This window comes from Platichthys flesus, chromosome 19, assembly GCF_949316205.1.
Source record: "Platichthys flesus chromosome 19, fPlaFle2.1, whole genome shotgun sequence".
Taxonomy (NCBI): domain Eukaryota; kingdom Metazoa; phylum Chordata; class Actinopteri; order Pleuronectiformes; family Pleuronectidae; genus Platichthys; species Platichthys flesus.
The window spans coordinates 14,548,662-14,571,385 of record NC_084963.1 but is presented as its reverse complement, the minus strand read 5'-3'; the positions used below and the strand labels follow the sequence as shown (position 1 = coordinate 14,571,385).

The window sequence follows — 22,724 nt, the reverse complement described above, 5'->3', positions numbered from 1 at the left end:
TTTACTTTTTAATTTGTACTCGGTAACCTTGGTGGAGATGTACTTGAAATTACTGGTTAGCCAGGAAAGTATAAATAACAGCTTGCTTCAATGTCAGTAAATTTCACTTTATTTTAATAGGATAAGCCAGCCTGTGTCATTATTGATGTCCATGGAGTTAACTGAATTAATATAAATACTGAGAGCATGAGAATAAAACTTGGTTAAAAAGCAGTAAGTCAGTAGCTGTTTGTTGTGTACAGCTTCGTTTGTCATGTGTCTGGTATATGCAATGATGCTTTTTTGAAGTTGAAGGTGTAATAGTGAATCTATTTTAAATGTTTTCATGTATGTTAGTATATTTAGCTGAGTCCTTGGAGAAAAACTTTGAGATACTTTCAGAGGAAAACATTTGGGCCCAAAATTACCTTATGATAGTAAAACTGAATTGTTTTTATGGAATTGGAAAGTCAAATGTTGTAAGCTCTTTGCTGTCTTGAAACACAAACACATTATATACATTTATTTAGCCTACAGTCTTTGTGTTCCTAGCTATCCATAGACACCAAGATCATATCATATGTATCTGATAGAAGTGGAGCCACCGAGAGAGAACTAAATATATGATAAACGCTCATTAACCAGTATATATTTCCTTGAATGAATCACAAACAACTTTTATTGCCCCAAAACAGTGTGAAAAAGGCAACAAAGGCATATGCCACTGTTTCAAGTTTAAAGGTAGCTGCCTGCAGTTTTTGTTGACACCGGAAGTGCCTCTCCGAGCTGCCCTCACTGCAGCAGCCAGCACCAGTAACACTTTAGCATTAGCGGCTAAGACAGCAGCAGCTGGTGGGAGCCACTTGCTTCAATAGCATCATTACACTGTCGTTAGCTAGTGCTAGCTCTTTGGCCGGAGATGTCCACCGGTGTCTCGCTCGCTGTGGGCATATCACGGCTGTGAATGCCATGCTCTCCCTCCCCCCAGGTAGCCCGTTGAGCCAGAGATGCGGACCACATTGTGTCAGGTCAACGTTAGCCGGCCGGAGTTGGATCGTTGCACCGTTGTGGTGCCGCCTTGCCCCGTCCAGCATCTCGCACGATGAGTGATCAGTATATCCAAGTCAAGGTTCAGCTCGAGCAGATGAAAGCACTGGGCGAGGATACTGGGAGAGGAGGGGATACGGACGCTGAGGAGCAGCTGCCTGCGACCTCCCCCGCCGCCTCCGTCTCACCGGACCCCTCCGGCATCATCAGCAGCTCCGTCGGCTCCAGACCCCGAGGCAAAGGTCGCACCAAGCAGGGGAAGGATGCCCAGAACACCGGTGGCACACACGCCCCAGACGCGTCCTCGCGTGGGTCCGTTGTCTCTGCTCATGTGGGGAGAAACTCGAACAGGCAGGAGCACGAGCGGACCCTTCACATCGAGGGAACTGAGAAGGTCCTGCAGGGCAAGTCCGAGACTAACGGGAACTGTGTGGCCAATCTCGCTTCCAAGAACAACCAGGAGACACGCCGTGAGGACGGACTCAAGCCGGCCAGGAGGAGACGACCAGTGACAGTGGATATGTCGAAAGCCAAAACCTCTCTGGAGGCTCTGAAGATCAGCATCAAGCAGCTGAAGTGGAAAGAGGTGTGCGGCGTGGCTGTTTGTGTTTGAGACATGTTTCTGATCCAGTGTCTCACATCCCTGACACTGCTCAGAGCATCACTACTGATCTAATGAGCATCCAGGGAAACCTTTGATTTACTGCCCTCCAACTCTGCCCCATTGAGAACAACATGTGTGCTTCCCATTCCTCTTGCTAAACACAACAGTAAGCAACGGGTGTGTCCCCTCTGGTGCAGGGGTGATTTGATAATAACATCCACATTTCAGCGGAAGCCTGCACATGAATGACTCTCAGTGGTATGGTTCTCTGCTTCACTGCCCTCTGCGAGTGAAAAGCGTCTAACAGTTAGACTTTGCCACACATGTGATGTGACCGTAGGCTTCATTGTTGCCTGTACTCTACTGTAGAAAGCTAAAAGTCATGAGTTTGAGCCTTTCAGGCAGTTGCTTTGTTGGAACCGGCTCCACAGGAGGGATGATTATCACGAGTCCTCTTGATGCTGAGGAAGCTCAGTGACGGGGATGTGCTGGATTAGAGTCACAGAGGTCACAGATACACGCAATAGCTGCCCTTGTTTCTTTGTCCCTGTGGATAAGGTAGGAGAAAATTCCTCCTGCACTGCCTACAGCTTCAGATCACTTCTACTGGGAATGTAACATTGTGTAAAAGACTCCTTTTGATGTTATTGGTCATTGAGTCAGAGTTTAAATCAATCTAATCATATTTACGTTTGCTCGCCACCCCTTGGAAAACCTTTTCTGTCTCAACAGGATTAGATTATGTTATTGGGTTGTTTCTATTCGTTCCAGAAAATCTGTAATTCATGGTACAACCCAGCTTCTCAGCAGGTACATCACCATTCACATTAATTTATAGACATACGTGTATATATAACTTACATTAATGAAGATGGTCAAATAGGAAAACATGAGACACTAAAAAGGATCGGTGTTGGTCATGTCTGTTCAGGACAACTGTTTTAAATATTTACACGGCAGAGTAGTGTCATTTTTCTTGTAGTCGCCACCTGCCACTTTATCACAGTGGCTTGGAGAAGTTAGGTTTGGATTGGGCTGATCATGCACCCGAAAGTCAAACGAATATTTAGAACACTGATTCTGCAACCTGATGGAAATGTTGTCAGCCATCATTGTGTATGTTGTCATGGACACTAAGTGTACCAAGCCATCAAAGTCCTGTCAGATAACTTATTTAAAGTATAATTATTTGTTGCCTTTTTTCCCATTTGTCAAAGTTTTTCTTGTATGAGTTGTTAAAATAGAAATTGGCGCAGTATTCTTTAGATTACATTAAAAAAGAGCTACAAGGGCCTCGCTCTAAAAAACCACAGGCGATGGCTGTGGATGAAAGTTAGTCCAAAAGAAAAGAGACAACCTTAAAAGATTCATGAGAGGGCTAATTGATCCAGTTCTTCTTACTCCGAGCCACAAACACCATCTGGTGGGTGTGAACGTGATGCAATGAATACCCTTGTTTCGGCCATTATCAACACGATCTCCATTATGCATGATGAGTAAAGACGGGCGATGCGATGAGACGGCTGAAGTAAAGACTCTGCTTGTCACCGATGACCACGCAGTGACACTTGAACCCTCTCAGGTCTGGTGATGGAAACAGGAGACGGAGGGACTATACCTTACCCTGCCATGTCCACACGACCCAGCCCCGTCAAAGTCAAGGGCACTGTAGATCCTGTATCACTTTCAAAGTACCTGTCAACATCTTTGACGAGGTAGAAACTCAAGTATCCTCGCTCTATTTTTTGGACCAGTGATGAAATATATTGGTGAAAATCTCTTTTATCGGGTTATATCAAGCCTGCCACTTTATCACCTTTACAACATGTGGCGCTGATGCACTTTTTGGCGACTGATTAGTGGCACAGTTTGACTTTAAGGACACTTTGCATCCAAATTTCTACGCGTCTACATCTGCAGGGTTCTCTGGCCTGAGAGGAGGCCGTCACCTGACTTTCAGCATATGGCATTCTCTTAAACGGTGGGAAATGATTAGCCTTAAGCTCCTCTAATCCAATAGACTTTTAGTCCGCTTTGAGGCAGAGGCAGGCCATGCCAAGCCAGAGGGTTCAGTAAATTAGACTAATAACCGTGCATTTAATCACAGGCTTGGTATTATTTATGAGAATACAAGAGATGAGGCTGACATTTTGAATGAAAGCACATGCATTTTAAAAGGCAAGAGGTACTTCTCACTTAGAGGCTTCCATTGTAGCGTGTTTGGAGAATAGAAGGACATACTTTATTCATCCCCATGGGGAAATTCACAATAGAATAGTAGGTGGAATGACTTGAATTATAAGCTCTGTTAACTGGAGACACAATCGATCAAATGGAACTCAAAAACCGTCATATGGCTGCTTTTTTGCTAAAGTAGCTAAGTTATAGTGCAGTACTTCAGTGAGTAAAGTGTGTTCCTGCTCAAAGTGGATTTGGAAAATGAACCGTGCATGATGAGATCCACAGCAGTGGCTTGAACCTGCACCTGTCCATCCATCTTTCCATACGCACACTTGATGGCTATTTGTGGGCCGGATCCCTGAGAAATGACTCTGATGAACTTGTCCTCCTTCTCTGATGTAATTAGACGGTTACACGCTGGCATCTCTCTGTCTGTATTTAGAGCAGCCCTGGCTGTCAACCAGGGTTTCCCCCGTTTCACAAGTTAACTCATTAACGGGATGTTATTCTTTCACTGGACTTTCTTGTGCCTGAACTGTGTGGCCGTGTCACATCAGGATAGAAGCTGACCTTCTTGTACAACTGGATGTAGGGTCGTGATAATATTACATTAAAGATAGACTTGTGACGTAATACTTTCCAGCTCAGTGTTGATCCTTTGAAACTCACGTGTAAAGTGATATTAACACTGGGTCTGATGAGCTGGCTGGAATCAGGAAGTGCAGCTTTGAATGTACGTTATGCGTCAGTCCGTGTCAAAGCATCACAGTTTTGGGCAGCAAAGCGGCAGATCTTAATGAATTTTGGCTTTGCCGATTTGGTCAAATAAGAAACCTTTCTGATCACAGATTCGGGCTAAGGAAGTTTGACCTTCTGTGACTTTGATATATATCAAAGCCAAATGGTTCTCATTTAGTTTAAAAGCTCTTTTCAAGCTCCATATTTATTTAAACAAAATATCTCCAATATAAAGCATAAAAGCTTTACGAGCGATCATAACAGTTTAAGTTGCAAAAACAAAAAATTAAATAGTATTCATATTCTCACAGACGTTAGCTTATAATGTCATCAAGCCCTCCAGAAAGTTTGTTTTTTAACTGAAGTGGCATCATATGACTTATTCCTTCCAATGTTTTCATTGGGGATCACATACTGTACAGTTAAATATTTAGGTTTATGTTTGGCATAAGGAATCATCACTATCAGCATGTTTTTATCATGATCCTCCCACAGATGCTAAATTGACTGAAGGTGAGAATGGTTGTTTTCCTCTGGGTATCTGACCTCTGATGGAATGGCGAGCTGTCCAGGGTGGAGAACACCGCTCGCCCTATGGCACCAGGATTGCCTCCATCCCCCCCTGTGACCTCTCGAAGTATTGAACTGTAGATAATTGATTGATGGAGTCACGAATGTAAGCAGAGGGCGGTTAACACTTCCAGTAGGAGCTTTATCACTATCACATAAGTAAGATGATACTAATATTTGTGATGCTTTCACATACAGAAGACAATCTGTTTTATTGACATCTGTTGAGACCAAACTTAAGACAGCGATTCATCCTGTTTGTTAAAAAGCTGAAAATGTATCCATGGGTTTCACCACAGGTGGAAAACTTCCACAAACAGTTAAATAGACAAAATCCGCTTGAAACTCTCAGAAGTGAGATAGGAGAAGTAGAAGCTGTATTCATAGAAGTGTATCTACTAGCCGGGGGTCCAAACACTGCTGGAACTCTTTTTGTTTGATATAATAACACATTTTTATGGATACTTCAAAATCAAAATGGAAGCGCAGAATGTCCAAACTTTCAAATTATGATTCTTTTCACAGTATGACTGCGATATCCTCTTCTTATAACTTGATCGTAACAACACATTTGAGCCACAATCTGTAGTTTGGAGTGTGTGAGTGTGGGCAGGAGGAAAGGTGTCCCGGACAAAAGCTGTGCCTTGTGCCAGTAGGATTTCCGAGCTCTCTAAATCCTTTCACAGTATCACTTCTTTCCTCTTTCCCAGCTCATCACAACAGAACACGCACTACCTACCGTCTTTAGGCAAGATTATCCCCTCACTGGGGTCAGCAGCAGGACAAGCGCCCTTCCTATACCCTGAGTAATTGCTCAAGAATAATCCTACATGGTCATTTACAGATGCAAAAGAATGACGTCTTTCTGAAGGATCTGATTTTGCAGGTTGTGCTTTTTTTCACCTTTCTCTCGTGTGTTTTCAGTTTCCTCTGGGAAGACGGGCGGCGTGTGATATCTACTGGCATGGCGTCTCCTTCCACGAAAACGAGAATATTGTCTCAGGGCAGGTGAACAAGTTCCCAGGTATTCCACACAGCTTCTGCCTCACTCTGCCTACACCCTTTTGTTCACATGAAGCCACACATACTGACGCGTGAAGAGGAGAGATGTCTCGATTACAGCTCGCACTACTTCATGTGTACTCAGTATTCAGTTATCACAACATGAGGGGTTTAGTTAAAGCCCCACTGATCCTCACTGCAGCGCTGCTAACCTTTTTCGTGCCATGGCAATAATTGTTACTTTAGAGACTGAAGTGATTAGTGTGTATCAACCCTCTCTTTCATGGAGTAATATCTTACTGCAACGTCTGTCCGCTTCTACAGCATGGAAATGCTATTCTGATATCATGAAGTGGTTCTATAGCATCTATCTAAGTAAAACTAGCTACATTCATTGTAACAGCTGCGCAAGAATATGATGTATCGTATTCTTTAAGTGCATTTTCATTGACATCTCTGAATTGCGCTTTGTGCATCACAGGAATGGTAGAAATGCTGAGGAAGATCAACCTGAGTCGGGCTATGAGGACGGTTCAGGAGCTGTTCCCAGACGAGTACGATTTCTATCCCCGTTCCTGGATCCTACCTGAGGAGTACCAGCAGTTCTCCACACAGGTAAAAGCTGTGCAACACAAAAACAGTGTCATTTTTCAGTTTGGAATAATTAAAATGAATCATGCTCTTTTGTATTATTGTGCAATATATCAGTCAAAACATGGATTCTGTCTCGTCTGAGCAGAAATGAGCTGTCATCGAAGGCCAGAATAGTTGCATTCACTGCGAATCAGAAACCCTGTTCAGACCTGATATTAACATCCATTCTGAGTGATCCCATCACAGGGGGTCAGTCCTAAGTTCAGGTCTTAATGCACTGACATGCATCCTCCATGTGTCCCTGAGATCCAATCACTCAGACCACCTACTCAGCTCTCTGAGTCCTCTGACTTGCTACTGATTCCCACTTGATCAAATCTATGTTTAGGCTTTTCAGTGACAATGCAGTGATTAGTTTGTGTCCTAAATATCAACACTAATCACCACAGAATGACTCATGAATCATTCTTTCAGCCCCTCTCTACCCTCTCACTCGAGCCGACACGCACTGACACAAACAAACTGCACAGGGTGAAAACAACAGCGTTAGGTGTTCAGGGACAGAAAGAACGTACATGTGTATTTAAAGAGAGCAGGGAAATGAGATCCAATCACAAGTGGTCACAGGAGACGCGTTCAGGGAGAGTTTGTTCATTCCAGGTCTGCACCAATAGAGACAACAAGTTTAAGATTAAAACTCTTTTATACCTTAATTCACAGGATAAAATGTAGTCAGTTTTTGAATAATGGTGACCTTTATGTGATCATATTGTCCAAATTTAAAAAAAGTTAAGGACGAAACAATACTGTAGTCAAAAAAAAAATTATACAATTAAGAAATAGGAAATAACACAATATGTGCTACATAAAAAGACAATTAGGAAAGCAGTGATTTATCATATTTAGCAAGCTCAGTTCCTCTTCTTATCCTTTGCTGTGGATATTCACCATGCTTCAGTGCCACAGCAGTGTTCTACATAGTACAGCCTGTTTTAGTCTCTGTTGTGTTCGCTTCATTGCTCCCTTTCCTTGAGGGGAAACGACACACTGTAACACATTCATGCGTGCCACCCTCTATAGTAATCTGGCACTTCTTAACACATGGTTGAGTCTAGTCGAGTTGTCCTGTGAAGGAAACACGGTGAGTGAGTGTCGACACTGAAGAGGGAGGAAGAGCAGTGGAGAGAATCGGGGAAGAATGAGCTTCTCTCTCCTGCTTTTTCCTGGTTGAGTGCCATGAACAGGCAAGTCACGCACAGTTAGCAAGTGGGCCACTCAGCACATTAATGAAGGGACAAAGATTTATCCAGTATCCACATTTATGTGTTTATAAAATAAAAACTTTGGAGGAAAGTGGTTCCAACGACAAAAGAGCTAAAGTCAGTGGCATTTATTTAATGTGATTTGTACATTAGTTAGAGCTAATTACAGAAACCTAGTACTATCATTAAAGATATATGTTTTTGTTTTCTCCAGCACAACCAACATTTAGTATTTACATTTCAGTTTCAGTTATTTGTAATAATATCAAAGGGCACTTTTCACTTTGAATTGTTGAATGATCTTAAAGGAAGTTTTATATTGCAGCTACATACAATGTCCAGCAGGGGGCACTAATATATTACAAATTTAATTTGTATCCCTATCGAACAGAGGCTTTCTTACACGTTGTTAATAAAGTGTTCAACACTAAAATGGCACAAATAACAAAAAAAATATGATGTTGATTAGTTTGACAAAGCTTTACTCAAAGAAATAATAGAAAGCTGGATATTTAAACTCCCCATTGAATGTATACAGTTCTTAATCAGACCTGTGCAACATGAAGACCAGTGATGATGCATTTGAGCTGGTTTGAATCGATACAGTGCCGCTAGAAGTTTAATTAGGGTTGAAGGAACCCTGGAATCAGTGATTCATATTATAAACCTCTGCAGCCATGTGGGGTAACGGAGACACGTGAGGCCTGCAGTTCTTAAAACTGTCGTCTGGATTCTTTTGTGGCTCTCCGGATGAGCTGTTGAAGCGCTCTTGGAGGAAGTGTTCTGCATTTGGAGATAATGGCTGTCATCATGTTTCGCTGTGGCCCCAGAGACTTCACAGAGGCTTTGTAACGCTTTCCAGACTGGCTGATTTCAGTTTGTTCAGCATCTGTTCTTGAATCTCCTTAGTATGCGGCATTATGTGTTGTTTCCTTTTAGGCTGCTTCACTTTGCCACACAGGTTCTATTTACATTGTGTTTAGGTCGAATGGGCCTGACAGTAATCATTCCTGGGTGAAGTTGGTGATGCTGACCCAAATATTAATTAAAGTTGGTTAATCGGTTAATTTAGAAACTGAGGGGGAATAACTATTTCACTTTTTCACAGTCAATAAATAAATAGTTATTTAAAAAACTGCTTTTTGTGGTTACTCGTGACAAATATCCAAAAATTAAAGAAATCAGTGTGCAAATATTCTTTTGATTACTTCTCTTTATATCTCCTCTTGGGGATCTTGGTCATCAAGGTTTTTTTTCTTGACTTTATCCCCCTCTCTCTCTCTCTCTCTCTCTCTCTCCCACCTCCTGCTGTAGATTCGCATGGTGAAGGAGAACGATGCCACAGTGAATCCCACCTTCATTGTAAAGCCGGATGGGGGTTCTCAGGGGGACGGCATCTACCTCATCCGTGACCCCAGTGACCTAAAGCTCATGGTAGGTGCACAGGCCAAACAGGGCGTAGTCCAGGAGTACATCCAGAGGCCGCTGCTCATCGACAAGCTCAAGTTTGATATTCGCCTCTATGTGCTGATAAAGTCTCTGGAGCCATTGGAGATCTACATTGCCAAGGAAGGCCTCACACGTTTTTGCACCGAGCCATACCAGGTATCCATGACAGTGCTTCCCATGTTGCCTGGTTTCATTAGAAGATCTGCTTATGTTCTTACGCTGTACGCAAAATCAATGCCATTCTCGTTTTGATTGTGTAGGAACCAAGCCAGAAGAACCTGAGCCATGTCTTCATGCACCTGACAAACTACTCCCTCAACGTCCACAGTGGGAACTTTGTCCACTCAGACAGCCAGAGCTCCGGCAGCAAGCGGACCCTCTCCAGCGTCCTCTACAGGCTCGCAGCCAAAGGCGTAGACATCAAGAAGGTGTGGTCGGACATCATCGCCCTCGTCATCAAAACCATCATCGCTGTGGTGCCTGAGCTTAGAGTCTACCATCAGGCTGATATACCGCCGGGCAAACCAGGACCCACGTGCTTCCAGGTGGGTCACAGCTAAGACTTTGTAAGGTGTTCACATAATATGCTATGAAAAGCTGTGGAAAAACTCAACTTCTCTCTGTCATAACTCAAATATCAGATATAAATGTCCATCATACAGTGCTACAGTCACACAAATTCAGTCGTTACTGTACCTGGTCCCTGTGCACCTCCTTGAGACGGAGGCGGCAGATGACCTGGAAGCTGATTGCCCTAAAGGCTGTAAAATCACTCAGAGAGTTAAACTACCTGTGCATGAAACGAGAGCTTTATAACTCATCTCCTTCTACTGCAGGCCACAAACTTACCAGTCATCCTTCATGGTTTCCTTATTGTTTTTTTACCCTGGTCTTTTATATTGTTGTTTATATTTATACTCAGTTTTGTATATTTTAGCGATCGTTGGGGCACAAAAACAAATTATTTGAATAATTCAGGTACAATGTTGAAATATGTGTTTTGTTGGCAGCTTAAAGGCATAAAATACATTTTTCATCCATGTTTGCTGCAATTGCTCTCACTTACAATATAAACCCTTTTTTATATTTGTGACACAACCAGAATTTGTTTATTCATATACATTAATAATTAAGGATTTGCTTGTGTCTCAGATTTTAGGTTTTGACATCCTGCTCATGAAGAACCTGAAGCCAATTTTATTAGAGGTCAACTCCAACCCCAGCATGAGGATTGAACATGAAAAAGAGGTAACGGTCAACACCAGTATCTCCATGGCGGTGTGGTTATTGTATTTTAATATGAGCAGAACTAAAATAAACCGTTGTGTGTGTTCCAGGTGTCATCAGGAGTTTTTGAGTATGTTCCCAGTCCTGTGGATGAAGAGGTGAAAGTGGGTGTGATCCGGGACACACTGCGCCTAATGGATCCTGGCCTTAAGAAACCTTCAGGGTAAATACACACGTAATGCATGTACACGACACAGTAAACAGCCAGAGTGAAGCGGACGTTCCTCCACCCTCCACTCTTCTCTTCCTCTGCTGGTGTTCAGAGTCCACTTAAGGACATGATACCTCACTCTGCCCAGCTCTGCACCACTCAACAGCTCTCCGTAAGCCTGTTAAATGGAAAAATTAAATTCAGCCGAGCCGCGATGGAAGTTCACACTGCACTGTGCGAGTCTGGGGGCTCAATCTCTCTGGCTGACTGGCCCTGTGTGGTGCCTGTCAGTAAATCCCTTCTACCATTGGGGGTTTGTGTTTTTTTTTTCCCCTGCTTCCTCTCAATCTGTGTTTCTTCTGTGACAAGAGGATTTACTGTGTCTGTTCCACCACCATCTCCATTTCTTGCCTATTGGTTTCTCACTGGTTCTCTGCTTCCTTTGCTTGTTTCTCGCCTCCTCCCCAGATTAACTTCCATATCAGGTTTTTTGATCTGCTTTGTTCTGCAAGTGAGGGGGATATCGTCTCAGGGATAATACCTACTTAACTATTATATTCATGACCAGTAACCTATTGATATAATCCGTCTATAATATTTTAATCCTTGTTACTCCTGCATTGCTGCATTTTCCTTCAGCTCGAATCAGCAGAACCTCGCTTTTTAGCGTGTGTAATTATACCAAGGTTCAACGCAGTGTACACAATTACATTTCTATTCCTTTCAAACATTTCTTATATACGTACTTTCAGAGACCTCCGATTCTTTAGTTTAATGTTCCTCAGAATGTCTCTGTTGACTTAATCCTTCGGCCCTGAGTTAGTGGGTGTTCCTGAAAAAAACTTTTATATCTGTGTCTGTACACTATACAGTTTCATAGCTGAGATAATGAACTGATGATTCATTATTTATTAGTATATAAAAGTTATTTTCCAAGAAAAATATCAAACTTTTTCTGGTTTCATAGTTCTGAGGATCTTCTTTTCTTTTGCATCTTATGTAGAGAGGTTCCGATTCCATTTTCCCTTCCCGATACCGATAGCTGGACTTTGCCCATCGACCGATAACCCAGTACTGGGTACTGGTCCAATATCAGTGCATTTACCAAAACTAAGGACATATTTTAACAGCTGTATGCTACCTACCTTGTATAGAGTAATGATTGCTGTCAATGCTGTTTGACCCGAAGGTTAAACTCTGAAGAACATACATACAGAGAATGAAAGCCAGGGAACTGCTTTTATTATTTAGTTTGTCTGAATAAGAACACAACAATAATGCCTTATTTCACTGCTCTGCTTTAGATGCACAACACCCTTTGAGCCTCCTTAAGCAAATTAAATAGTGGAAGGAAATCTTTATAAAATATCTCAGTGTGAGTGTCTCAATGGACGGTCACACAAGCTACAACAGGAAAGAAACGAAATGATTCAGAGCCTCTATCAAAGGAAAGCACCGCTTATAGTGACTCCAACATGGACAGCGGGTTCATGCTGTTCAGGAACATAGTGCCTTGCGATCATGTTTAAAATTCAAATGTATCATTGTATTTGTCGATGCTACAACACTAAACATTGGAGAATTTATTGGAATAATTGTTACAACATATGGTGTTAAATGACAATAATGAAATGGAATCAAAAATAATCAAAGTCAGGTGATAAGGTGGAGGTTTATAGGGAGGGTGGTTAGAAATCAGGGATAGCTTATAAACTAGCATGAGGTTAAAGATAACACAGTCAGCACTCAGCTAATAAATAATGTCATTGATTAGCAGTGAGTTAGCAGTAAAGTGTCTTCTTTTAAAAGCTTGAAAGAAGGACCCAGAGTGAAGCTGACATCAGCAGCACATATTAGGCTCAACTAGTCAAATCCAAACTTCTAGCTGACACTGCATCGTTGTAGACTAGTCGAGCATTTGTGGGTTTAGCACGGTGCTCTATCAAAGATATGGCAGTGGTATCTACAGCAGATATGCAGCAGGAGGCGCTGTTGTTATTGACGAACAGTTAAACAGTCATATTTGTCATGAGAGACTTCAACACAGCAGTGTGAGCACAATAGTCAGACAGAACCATGGCCGTGTGACCAGATTCAGATGCTCGACTAAAATCAACGGTGTGGAAATACTTAACCAAAGCTGAAAAAGCTGTCAGCTGCAACATTAGTAAGGCTGCCAACAACAATACCAGCGCTAGGCATAGCCATTTAAAGTTGAACCCCCCCCTTACGTTTATCGCTAGCAGCAGCAAAGTTAGCGAGGAAAAGCCCCAACAGAGCGGACAAGGAAGTCAGACGACAATTGGACAATTCTCTCAACGTCCCATCACCGACCATCGAACATCTCCTGCGATTAATCGACCAGTCAAGTACTTTTTTTTTTTGACTTACACTAACTTTATTTTGTTTATGCTGAATCACAGGAGAGTTGAGAGTTGAATCCAACTTTGGTAATATTATTTTTGTGATTCAGGCACAATTTAAAAAAAAAAAAAAAAAAAAAAAAATCAATTTTAAACAAGACAATTTAGTATTCACGTGAGGTTGTGATTACCGGGAAGTGTCCTGTCAGCTGTGCAGATAGTGTCTTGTGGTCGGGGGCGTGCTAATTATGTCCCAACTAGCTATGGCTAATGTTTATTAAATTAGTGCGGAGATTGGATATGCTCTGAAAAATGTAATCATTACTGCAATGACCCAGGCCCTGAATAGGAGCTCATTAATCATTCACTTCCACAGAGTCTTCCTTGTGTGTGTTTGCATGGACACGATCATCATATGTTTGTTTGATGGACAATGTTCTATATTTCAGGACATTGAATGCTAAATTGACTTTTATCCATGTAAAATCAAAAGCCATGAATGTTGGAATGCAGGCAAAAAGATTTCCAGTATCCACAATTGATGGCAGCATGTGAACATTGGATTAATGACTAATGAGAGGAATGGGGCTGATTAAGGGAAATAAGTAGAGGCGAGGAGAGCGGGGTGAATATTTCTGTCTCTTAGCATGGCATCAAAACTCTTCAAATACCAATTATCATGACTAGATTCTCAGGGACGCCAGTGGATTATAACTTTTATTAAAACACGATTTCTACTGCCGTAAGCATGCATTCATATTCAGCACAGATTTATTTTAATGGTGAAGGACTTATTTGTTTTCCCTGTTTTTTCCCCTTGCAAACTTTCCAAATTATTAACGGGGGCGCGAACAAAGTGTCCCCGATACCGTGACAGGAGGTTAAGTGTTTTGTTTACGGCACAGATGGTCTACTTGTAAATAAATACACCTGCAGCGTGGCCACTGACAGCTGTTCTGCAGTGGGATGGATGGGACTCAGTCGTTCAGAACGCAGGGTTCAGACCCAATCCAATCCCGTATGAATTTCACCCGACAAAATGAAGTAAAAGAGGGATGAGAACCGACAGACACACAATGCAAAGGTACTGTTAAGATTACAAGTGCTGTAAAAGTAGAAAAAGCCGGGGGTTAAATGAGGAATTGGAGAGTGACTAAATCAGTGACGTACTTCTTCGCACCAAGCTCATTGGGTCTTTGTACGTTGTCTGTGACGTTGCTTTACCAGCCATTATGAGCTGTATGTGAAAATATAGGTGAGAACAAAAAACGGATATTCATCAATTTGCCTACCTTGAATTACAGTACATTATCTGGATGAAAAGTCAAAGGTAACAAGACAGCACTTAGCTTTAAAACCAATGTTTTAAAGCTAAAACTATTCTTTTAGGGAGGTAAGCTTTGTATAAAATACGTTTATCGTCGCCCACGGCAGTATTTTGTCTTCGTATGTTTTGTATGAGTCATGCTCTGAAAAAACTAATTTCTGAAATTGAGATACGTGGACAGGCCCTTTCATTTCTTTTCAATGACACATCTGGCTCCTTTTGGAGCTGAATCGCACTGCAGCTTTGAAGAGTTACTCACCGCAAGACCAGAAATAGCACTAACGCCGGTTAATGACAGCTGAATTAGGCGCAGCCCTCCTAACGTACTCTCAGCTAACATTTGGCAGCGGCACCTCTGAATGTGTTTTTAATAACCTGCCATTCCTCACCTTTTACCCTCTCTCTTTGACTCCGTCAGTTTCTCGTCGTCATTCCCCTCCGCTGTCTGTCTGGCTGTCAGCTTCTGTCCGAGACGTGGCTGTGTTGGGCCGTGTCCGTCCTGTCTAAATAGATGTGGGCGGTGTCCTTCTGGCTGCCGAGGGATGATTGATTCTATTAAACATTCAGCAGGGCTCTCTCAGTGCCATTCACACTGCTTACTAATTCATGGGCAAAGGAAGTGCCTCATAGTCGTCAGCAGCACTGTATGCCCTTGGTGTGAAATTACCTTTGTGTTCCTGTTTGTCGCCTGTGTATCTTCATAATCACGCGTTGACTATCGGTGTCATCCAATAAGGCCGATGCACCAGGTGTTTTTCACTCAGTCCGGTAGTTGAGTCCTCCCCTCGGCTGCTCTGTGATGGGAGGTGCTGGGGGTCACTGCGACTTTGTCATACCAACAAGGAAGATAAAGGTGTAATTAGTTGTGCTGTAGAGTAATAGGGACGACAAAGCCAAGAGGAGGGAGATGTCAGATGAGCACAGTTTGCACACGCCCCCACAGTCCTGCGGGTAGAAACGCAGGACTGTAGAGTGCCTGGCTGCCATTCATTTTCTATGAGAAGTACCAAATTCCTCAGGAGAAGCACAGAAGCCTAACGAGAGATGGGACATGAAGTAGGTGCCAGATCGTAGCTGGTAACCAGTCACACCTGACACCATAGACTGTACATAAAGATGGACAATATGTCTCTGCTTCCCAAGGTTATTCAAAAGATTAAGCTAAAATATCCCAGGTATGGGCGGTTACATCCTAGTGGTGTGGTGTGGGGCGTCAGTCTCAGTGTCCGGACTAGAATCAATCTCGACCAATCCAGTCTCAGCTGTCAATCCTGAGGTTGCAGGCTGTTTTTACAGCATCAAATAACTTTTTTTTTATCATTTGCATTTAAACATACCTCAGTGTGATAAGAACTACCTAGAATGACAAACCATCTTTGAGAAATCAATAAAGCCAGCCACCAGGGGGCGATCAAGATGTTGGGGCTTCACTTGTGGAGAGCAGTCACGTCATCCATCTTTTTTCTGTGCCTGACACCCATCCAGGGCTGCAACTGAGAAGGCAATTTTTATTAATGAATACAAATTCAAATGTATTCTTCTGTATGACCAATACATTTAAACTTGATGAAACTGCACAAAATAAGATCCAAAGAGTTGGACAACAAAGTATTCAGGTGTAATACACTTTTAAAACTAAGGACTTACAAATGTTGTCCCAAAAGTGCAGCCTGTGGTATTGCAGGAACATAATCTAGAAAAATCCCCTGTTTTATTTCCCGCTGATGAATTGAATCGGTGGTCGATGGACTTCATTTGGCCGAATTAAGGAACTTACATAAGTGCTTTTATAGGTTTTTCTCCCTCATTCCGGGCATCAAACGTGACATCTTTAGGACCTCAATTTGTCCACCATCAGTCACTGCACTGGAATTGGCAATATGGCTCTTAAGCTCCGGCTTACATTGACTAATGCCCTGCACAGACTAAAACAACTGCAACAATCCACCGTGTTATTTTCAAAAGTTATCACCTGGGTATGCAGAACTCAGAGTCCCAGAGCTGCACACAACACAAGTGACCTTCCTTTCTGGGCTTTATTTTGACTTCATTAAGTATCCGAGTATCAACTTTGTCTTCATAAGAAGCTGAACTTTGATTTCCTAATTTCAAATACTAACCCTCTATAATAGATTCAGATACTGATGCAGATAAACGTTGAGGATGTGGAACCTGACAGTGAAAAGATGTGTGTGCCTTGGCTGGGAGATAAAAGAGTCAAAGGAGAGTCATTTGTCCTTCATGCAATATTATTCCTCCCTCTTCCGCGGCCAAGTCAGGCTGTAAGTGAAATGTTTGGTGCATATATCTACCTCGGGTGCTTGGCAGCCGGTAACTCAGCAGACAAAAGCTCTCTGGATTGGCCTCATGCTCTTGCACTGCTGTCCTGCAGGATATGAAGGCCGTTTCTCTGCCCTGGACGGCACACAAGTGCATGTAGCGATTTACTTCTACTCTACAGCTACTGGTTAAATTCTCAGTCAACTTATCAAATCATAAAAAAAAAAGTCTGTCTTTGAAATGCAATACAGTATAATCCGTTTTTTCTTCCCTTTTTGTTCTACAGGAAAAGTTCCCAACTGAGGCCTGGTGGGTTCGAGCACAAGGAGGAGATTCCCATTGAGACGGAGACGCAGGACAGGAGCTCGGACGAGGGAGCTCTGCCCTCACTGTGTCTGAAGCAGGTCTACCCCAAGTACACCAAGCAGTTCAACTACCTGCGGCTGGTAGAGCGGATCGCATCTCTGTTCATACGCTTCCTCGGTGTCAAGGGGAACATGCGTCTGGGCCCCACAGCCTTCCGGACCTTCATCAGGTACAGATGAGATCTATTTTACCAAAGCTCCAGACTCCTGCCAAAGCAGTTGGTAATCTTCAGTAGAATCCTGAAAGCAATGAATAGTTATACAAGTCAGCTGATCATAACAAAACATCAAATACATCACAAAACGTCTAACAGTATGAATACATTGTTAATGTTACCAGTTGTATTTTAAAAGGTTCATTGTGTAGAATTTATGCATGTAGAAGCTGAATACCCCTCACCTCACCCTCCCCTTCCAAACCTGCAGTTGGGGAAAAGAGCTCGGCTGGTGTCCGAGTCCTATTGTGAACACATGGACATAAACTGTTGTCTGGTTGTTTCCAGGACCTGTAAACTGAGCAACAGTAACTTCACCATGGCTTCAGTGGACATCTTCTACATAGACAGTACACGTCGCTGGTCAGGAGCAACAACGGATTCTAGAGAAGCAGGTAACACACACACACATGTGCCTGGACGGACACACACACACACACACACACACACAAACACACACACACACGTGCACGCATACGCACAGATACATGCTAAAAACCCTCACAGAGAAACAACCTGCAGAGGACAGAGAGCCGAGTATCCTTGAGACTCGGAGCAAATAATGTGCTTGGAGATAATTGCTTGTCATTCTTTGTCAGTTTCCCTCCGACACTCTGCGCCCATAATTGAAATGAGCCGAGATCACAATGTGACAGCAAAGAGACTATCACCCATGAATTATTCAGACATTGCACCTCGCGAGGAATGTTTGTGAGGCGGAGCGGACGGGCGGAGATCACGTGGACCAGGATGGAAGGGGCCCGTACAGACGAGCTTGTGGGCTGAATCGAGAAAGAGCTAATACGCATTCAGGGAGAATGAAGTCAGGGTCTGTTATTTCTGTGGATGTGCTTTGGAAGATTTGTTCGTCAACTCGGAGGAGGCAGCGAACTTTTAAATGAAGCAAATCATCAAACGTTTTCCTAATGCTTTGATTGGGGTGACAAGGACACACGGAATCATTTAGTAAAATGCTTTTCACTTTTAAAACTTAAAGTGAAAAGCATGTCTGAGGGATTTAGAAGAATAACGTCTTAATATTACAAGAAAAACTTGTTTTAACAGAATAAAGTCATCATATTTCATTATCATAAGTGGAAGGACTTTTAATAAGATGGTGCATAAAATTGTGTCTACTCAGCAGAAAGATTTGATGATCTCAAGTTCCCCTTGTTGATTATTTCATAAAAAAAAAAAATCTTTCACATGATATTAATACTTTTTCTTGTTAAACTGCGGCTTTGTTCTCATATTGTGCCTTTTCTTCTCGTTAGATTAATACTCTAACCTTATAATGTTACGAATGTATTATTTCTCAAAATCTGATATTTTTTATTCCCTTCCTTACGATTATGATTATTATTAATTGTATAGCAGATGACAAAGTGTCATCATGTCAGTACAGTGTGAATCCCCTTCTCATTAATTTGTTTCCCTCCATGACTTCCTTGGGTTTGCTGCAGCAGAAAATACTTTCCGCTCCTGCTTCTCTCCTTCTCTGATGTTGACCCTCAGTGTTTCTGACCCGGTCCCTAAGGCGAGATGTGAAAGTAATAAAGTCCATATCTCTGATCCTTGAAGCAGCAACAGCTCAGTGGTTTAATGAGCTGAGAGCAGAACCCTCCGAGCTGTAGTCTTCTCCCAAAGGCACAAACAATATATTCATATTTCATTATTAGTTTCTGATCATTAATATTCTATTATCATGCTTCAAATGGTAAGGGGGACCTTTTATGCTGGCCCTCATGTCATGGACGACAGTTCATCTGCTACAGTGTCAGATGTTCATTTAAAATGAGACCATGTATTGAAGGAGACGTACGTAAAAATAAATCTCTGAACAGATGTTCGGCCAATCAGAGGTGGGCTTTTTAAGGAGGTCTCTTAAGGAGGACTGAGCTAATATTGCCTTCAGTCAGCGGTGTGAAAAGGGAAGTCTGAGTTAAACAAGGACTTGAACTCTGAGTCATGTGAAGACACTCTGGTGTCGTCCCAGAATAAAACTATAGAGCCGGAAATAAGCAGAATGTCCTCTTCATTATGTGGCAACCCAAATGTTTTTTAAAAGGAGAAAATATGTCGATCTAAATTTCAGGAAAGACCAAAACTCTACCGTTGGACATGCATGGAAAATGATTTGGTAATAGTCTGTACCGACTCTTTCCGAACAAGCTACAGACTACTTCCCCACTAGGACCAGTAACTTCCTGGTTCTTGGTTTTTCCACTTTGGTTTCATGTACAGTTGTTTGACAGAGCCAGGAACGCTTCTTCTTCCTGTTTCCCGTCTTTATGGGAAGTCAGAATGATGTTCCCCCCATCGAATGGATGAGGACAGACATAACAGATATGGAAATGTTGGCAATTTGTTCTTGCTTTTTGTCAAACTTCCCCTTTTTAAACTGGTCTGAGTTCTGTTTTGTATAAAAAGCCAAGAAGTGGTGTCACTGACTGATATTCTAGATAAAGTGATACTTTTGTGGTTTTTGCAGAGATCCCACATTTTGTTGTGAGCATAGTTTTAACTCCTTTACTTTATTTCCTCCACCATTGTTGTTTTTCAGGGATGGGACTGCAAGCCTTTGTGGAGGCCTTCTATTCACTGGCAGGTCGCAGGTTCAAATCCCTGGTGCAGAGGGAGCAGGTGCTGTCACTGCTAGAGCTGTGCGAGGCCCAGCTCGAGTCCCAGTCAGGCGTCGAAGACAGACGCTCGGTGAGCTGCAGCCGAGCGCTGCCTCGAGCCGCCAAGACTCAGACACTCGGCCCCAACCACGGCTCCCCGGCTCCCCTCCGAAGGGCGGCCAGCCAGGACAACCGGCTGCATCCCCGACTCAAGCATCGCACACTCAGGGCCAACGTGGAGAACTGACGGGAGAGGCCTGCAGCTCGTCGTTCAACTCCCAAACACCGCCTTTAGCCCTCTTCGCAGGAGCGCGGAAATTAGGCTTCCATCTCTCGTCAGCCGCTCTCCCGCAGGGTTCGGCTGATGGGAGCCGGGGAAAACGACTCGCTTGACCCCTGCTGGTTGACTTGCAGGAGGACTGTTCTCAGCCTGATTGCTTTTTCCTCCGAGGGTGAAGATGTCTGCAGGGGTTTTCGCAGTGGAAATAGAGAAAGGGATTGTGAGGAGGTCGGTGCATTTCTTTCTCCCCTCCCGCTGAGATCATATATGAAGAGTGGTCCAGTTAGGAGGAGGAGGAAGAGGATATGGCTGCTTTTAACGTTCTTACTGAATCTGCAGGGGCAGCTACTTGCTTCCCTTCACCGACGTTTGGTCACACACACACTGCGATGAACAGGAATAACACCAGATGCCCCGTTTTAATAGATTTACACACATCGCACTTCAGTAAATACATAGGTGTAAGGGAGTGTCCTTAGTATGTGGATTATGCTTTTGAATTTGCACAAAAGATCTTGAAACTATTATATTTGCACAGAAATGGATGTGAGGCTGATTGAGAATGTGTGTGTGTGTGTGTGTGTGTGTGTATGCACTGTATTTATTTGTGTTTCGTTCAATGATGAAAGCCTATGCCGGTGGCTCAGCTGTGCTTCCAGCTCCATGAGCCCATTAGAGAGGAGTGAAGAGAGAGTGAGTATTCAAAGGGAGAAAGGCCACGTGCCCTCTTCTGCAGCTCCTCCGCCTCAGACCTTCAGAGAACATGTTCCTATCAGCAGCTTCTTCATGGAGACGTCCATTCATCGTTAGTCACTGCACAGAACTAGATGCATTTTTCATCGCAGCTTTTTGTAATAAAACCTAATGCAATGTGAGATGTGGCTGTCAGTTACTCGATGCCAACCAGAGGGGGCGCTGTTGCTTCTAATGTTCTACACTACAGGTACAGTTTAAATATTAAGGTTCAGTGCTACCTAACATTGTTCACTTGTCACATCCTGGCTAAGAATTATTTGTGCTGCGTTTCACACAAAGACTGTAATTAAAGACAGACAACGCCTCCCCACCTCCCCACTACTCAGATATAAAGCCAAAATACCCAGGATATGGAGGCGGCCATCTTGCGCAGTTGGAGTCAGGGTCCAGCCCAGTAGCGATCGTGGTATCGAGGTCCGGTCGATGCACACGCTGACCAATCACGAGTCAGTCTCAGCTGTCAATCATGACGTTTCACCCTGTTTTGATCAAATAAGTGATTCAAAACAAAGTTCAAAAACACAAACACTTGAACATCAGTGTGATGAGAACTACCTAAACTAACAGACGCTGTCTTTAAGAATATTCTATCTGATGTGGACTACCCTGCAGGAGGAGGAGGAGGAGAAGGAGGAGGAGTCAGGATTGAAGACGTTTTGGCTTCACTTTTGGGAAGCCATCACTTCGTCAATCTTTATTTAAAGTCCCACTGAAGCTGCTGCAGAATGAGCGGCTGTTTGACTCACACTGAACTCGACATGTACATTTTGAACTGCAGCGTAACAACATGATGCAGATTCAAAAGGTTGCTAACAATCATGAAACTTTTTGAATGAAATGTTACGACTGCAAACGAAAATAAAATGAATTTTGCTCTTTAAACTGAGGTTGTGAGTGTGTTGCTGTGGACACGCTAGCGAGTCACACAAAGCCTTCACGTGCAAGGATCTCTAAACTGCATGTATGTACAGTAAAGGGGTTGCTGTCCTACCTCAGAGTGATTTCCCAGATGGGCACCATTTGCCACCTCATTAGGGGACACTATGCGACACAATGGCAGCACTGTTGGCAGGCTGTGCTATTTACAGGCTTCCACCAGGCTGATGGAGGTGCCGGAAATAGCTTCTTTGACATGTTGTAAGACCTCAGACATGTTTCACAGCACAACCATCTGCCAATCTGTCCACCACCTTCTGTCGCAGAGACTGCGGACACCACTTAACGCTGCAGCTCCACTGTCTGGAGTCATCATTGTGGTTTTTGTACTGGTTGGATCCCAGTGCTAAATATATACAGTTCTTTACCTTTGGCTTCCAATGAAATCTTTAGCCAGTTAATTTGTTTCAGTACTTATGAAATTACAGGCTGGAAATACAAAATATAAAATTCAGAATTTCGAGAGTAACTGACCATTAAATTATGCAGCTAGGACTGTGACAAAACAAGTCTACAGTGGTGGAGAAATTTGTAATGGTACTTTATAAAGTTTACATACAAACTTACTTCAGTCTTACTTTTTTTTCTGTATCTTATGGCAAGTAGTGACCAAATTTAACTATAAATGTAGCTCATGTAAAGATGCACTCACAAAGCCACATACATGACTTGGTTTTTTATATCACTTGCACAACCATAATTAGCAACATAAGCTAA

At 42.9% G+C, this 22,724-nt stretch overlaps 1 protein-coding gene across 2 annotated transcripts; it reads left to right on the top strand.

Moving 5' to 3' along the window:
• Positions 1–653: 653 nt before the first annotated feature.
• On the top strand, positions 654–21,953 carry ttll11 (tubulin tyrosine ligase-like family, member 11). Of its 2 annotated transcripts, XM_062413487.1 has the most exons (11): positions 654–1,612; positions 6,044–6,143; positions 6,603–6,736; positions 9,292–9,411; positions 9,514–9,582; positions 9,687–9,971; positions 10,579–10,674; positions 10,764–10,876; positions 17,121–17,369; positions 17,703–17,809; positions 19,978–21,953. In XM_062413487.1, exons 1-11 carry the CDS (start codon positions 1,082–1,084, stop codon positions 20,280–20,282), a joined length of 2,109 nt encoding a protein of 702 aa, XP_062269471.1. In that variant the 5' UTR covers positions 654–1,081; the 3' UTR covers positions 20,283–21,953. The 2 variants fall into 2 exon arrangements, with proteins under 2 accessions (XP_062269471.1, XP_062269470.1); XM_062413486.1 differs by having other exon boundaries at positions 9,292–9,582.
• Positions 21,954–22,724: the final 771 nt, after the last annotated feature.

Excerpts from the sequence above, each read along its gene's own strand:
- ttll11 (XM_062413486.1), top strand. The coding sequence starts at position 1,082 with ATGAGTGATCAGTATATCCAAGTCAAGGTTCAGCTCGAGCAGATGAAA. Across the intron at positions 1,613-6,043 it reads AGCAGCTGAAGTGGAAAGAG|TTTCCTCTGGGAAGACGGGC; the intron begins GTGTGCGGCGTG and ends GTGTGTTTTCAG. Across the intron at positions 10,675-10,763 it reads GGATTGAACATGAAAAAGAG|GTGTCATCAGGAGTTTTTGA; the intron begins GTAACGGTCAAC and ends TGTGTGTTCCAG.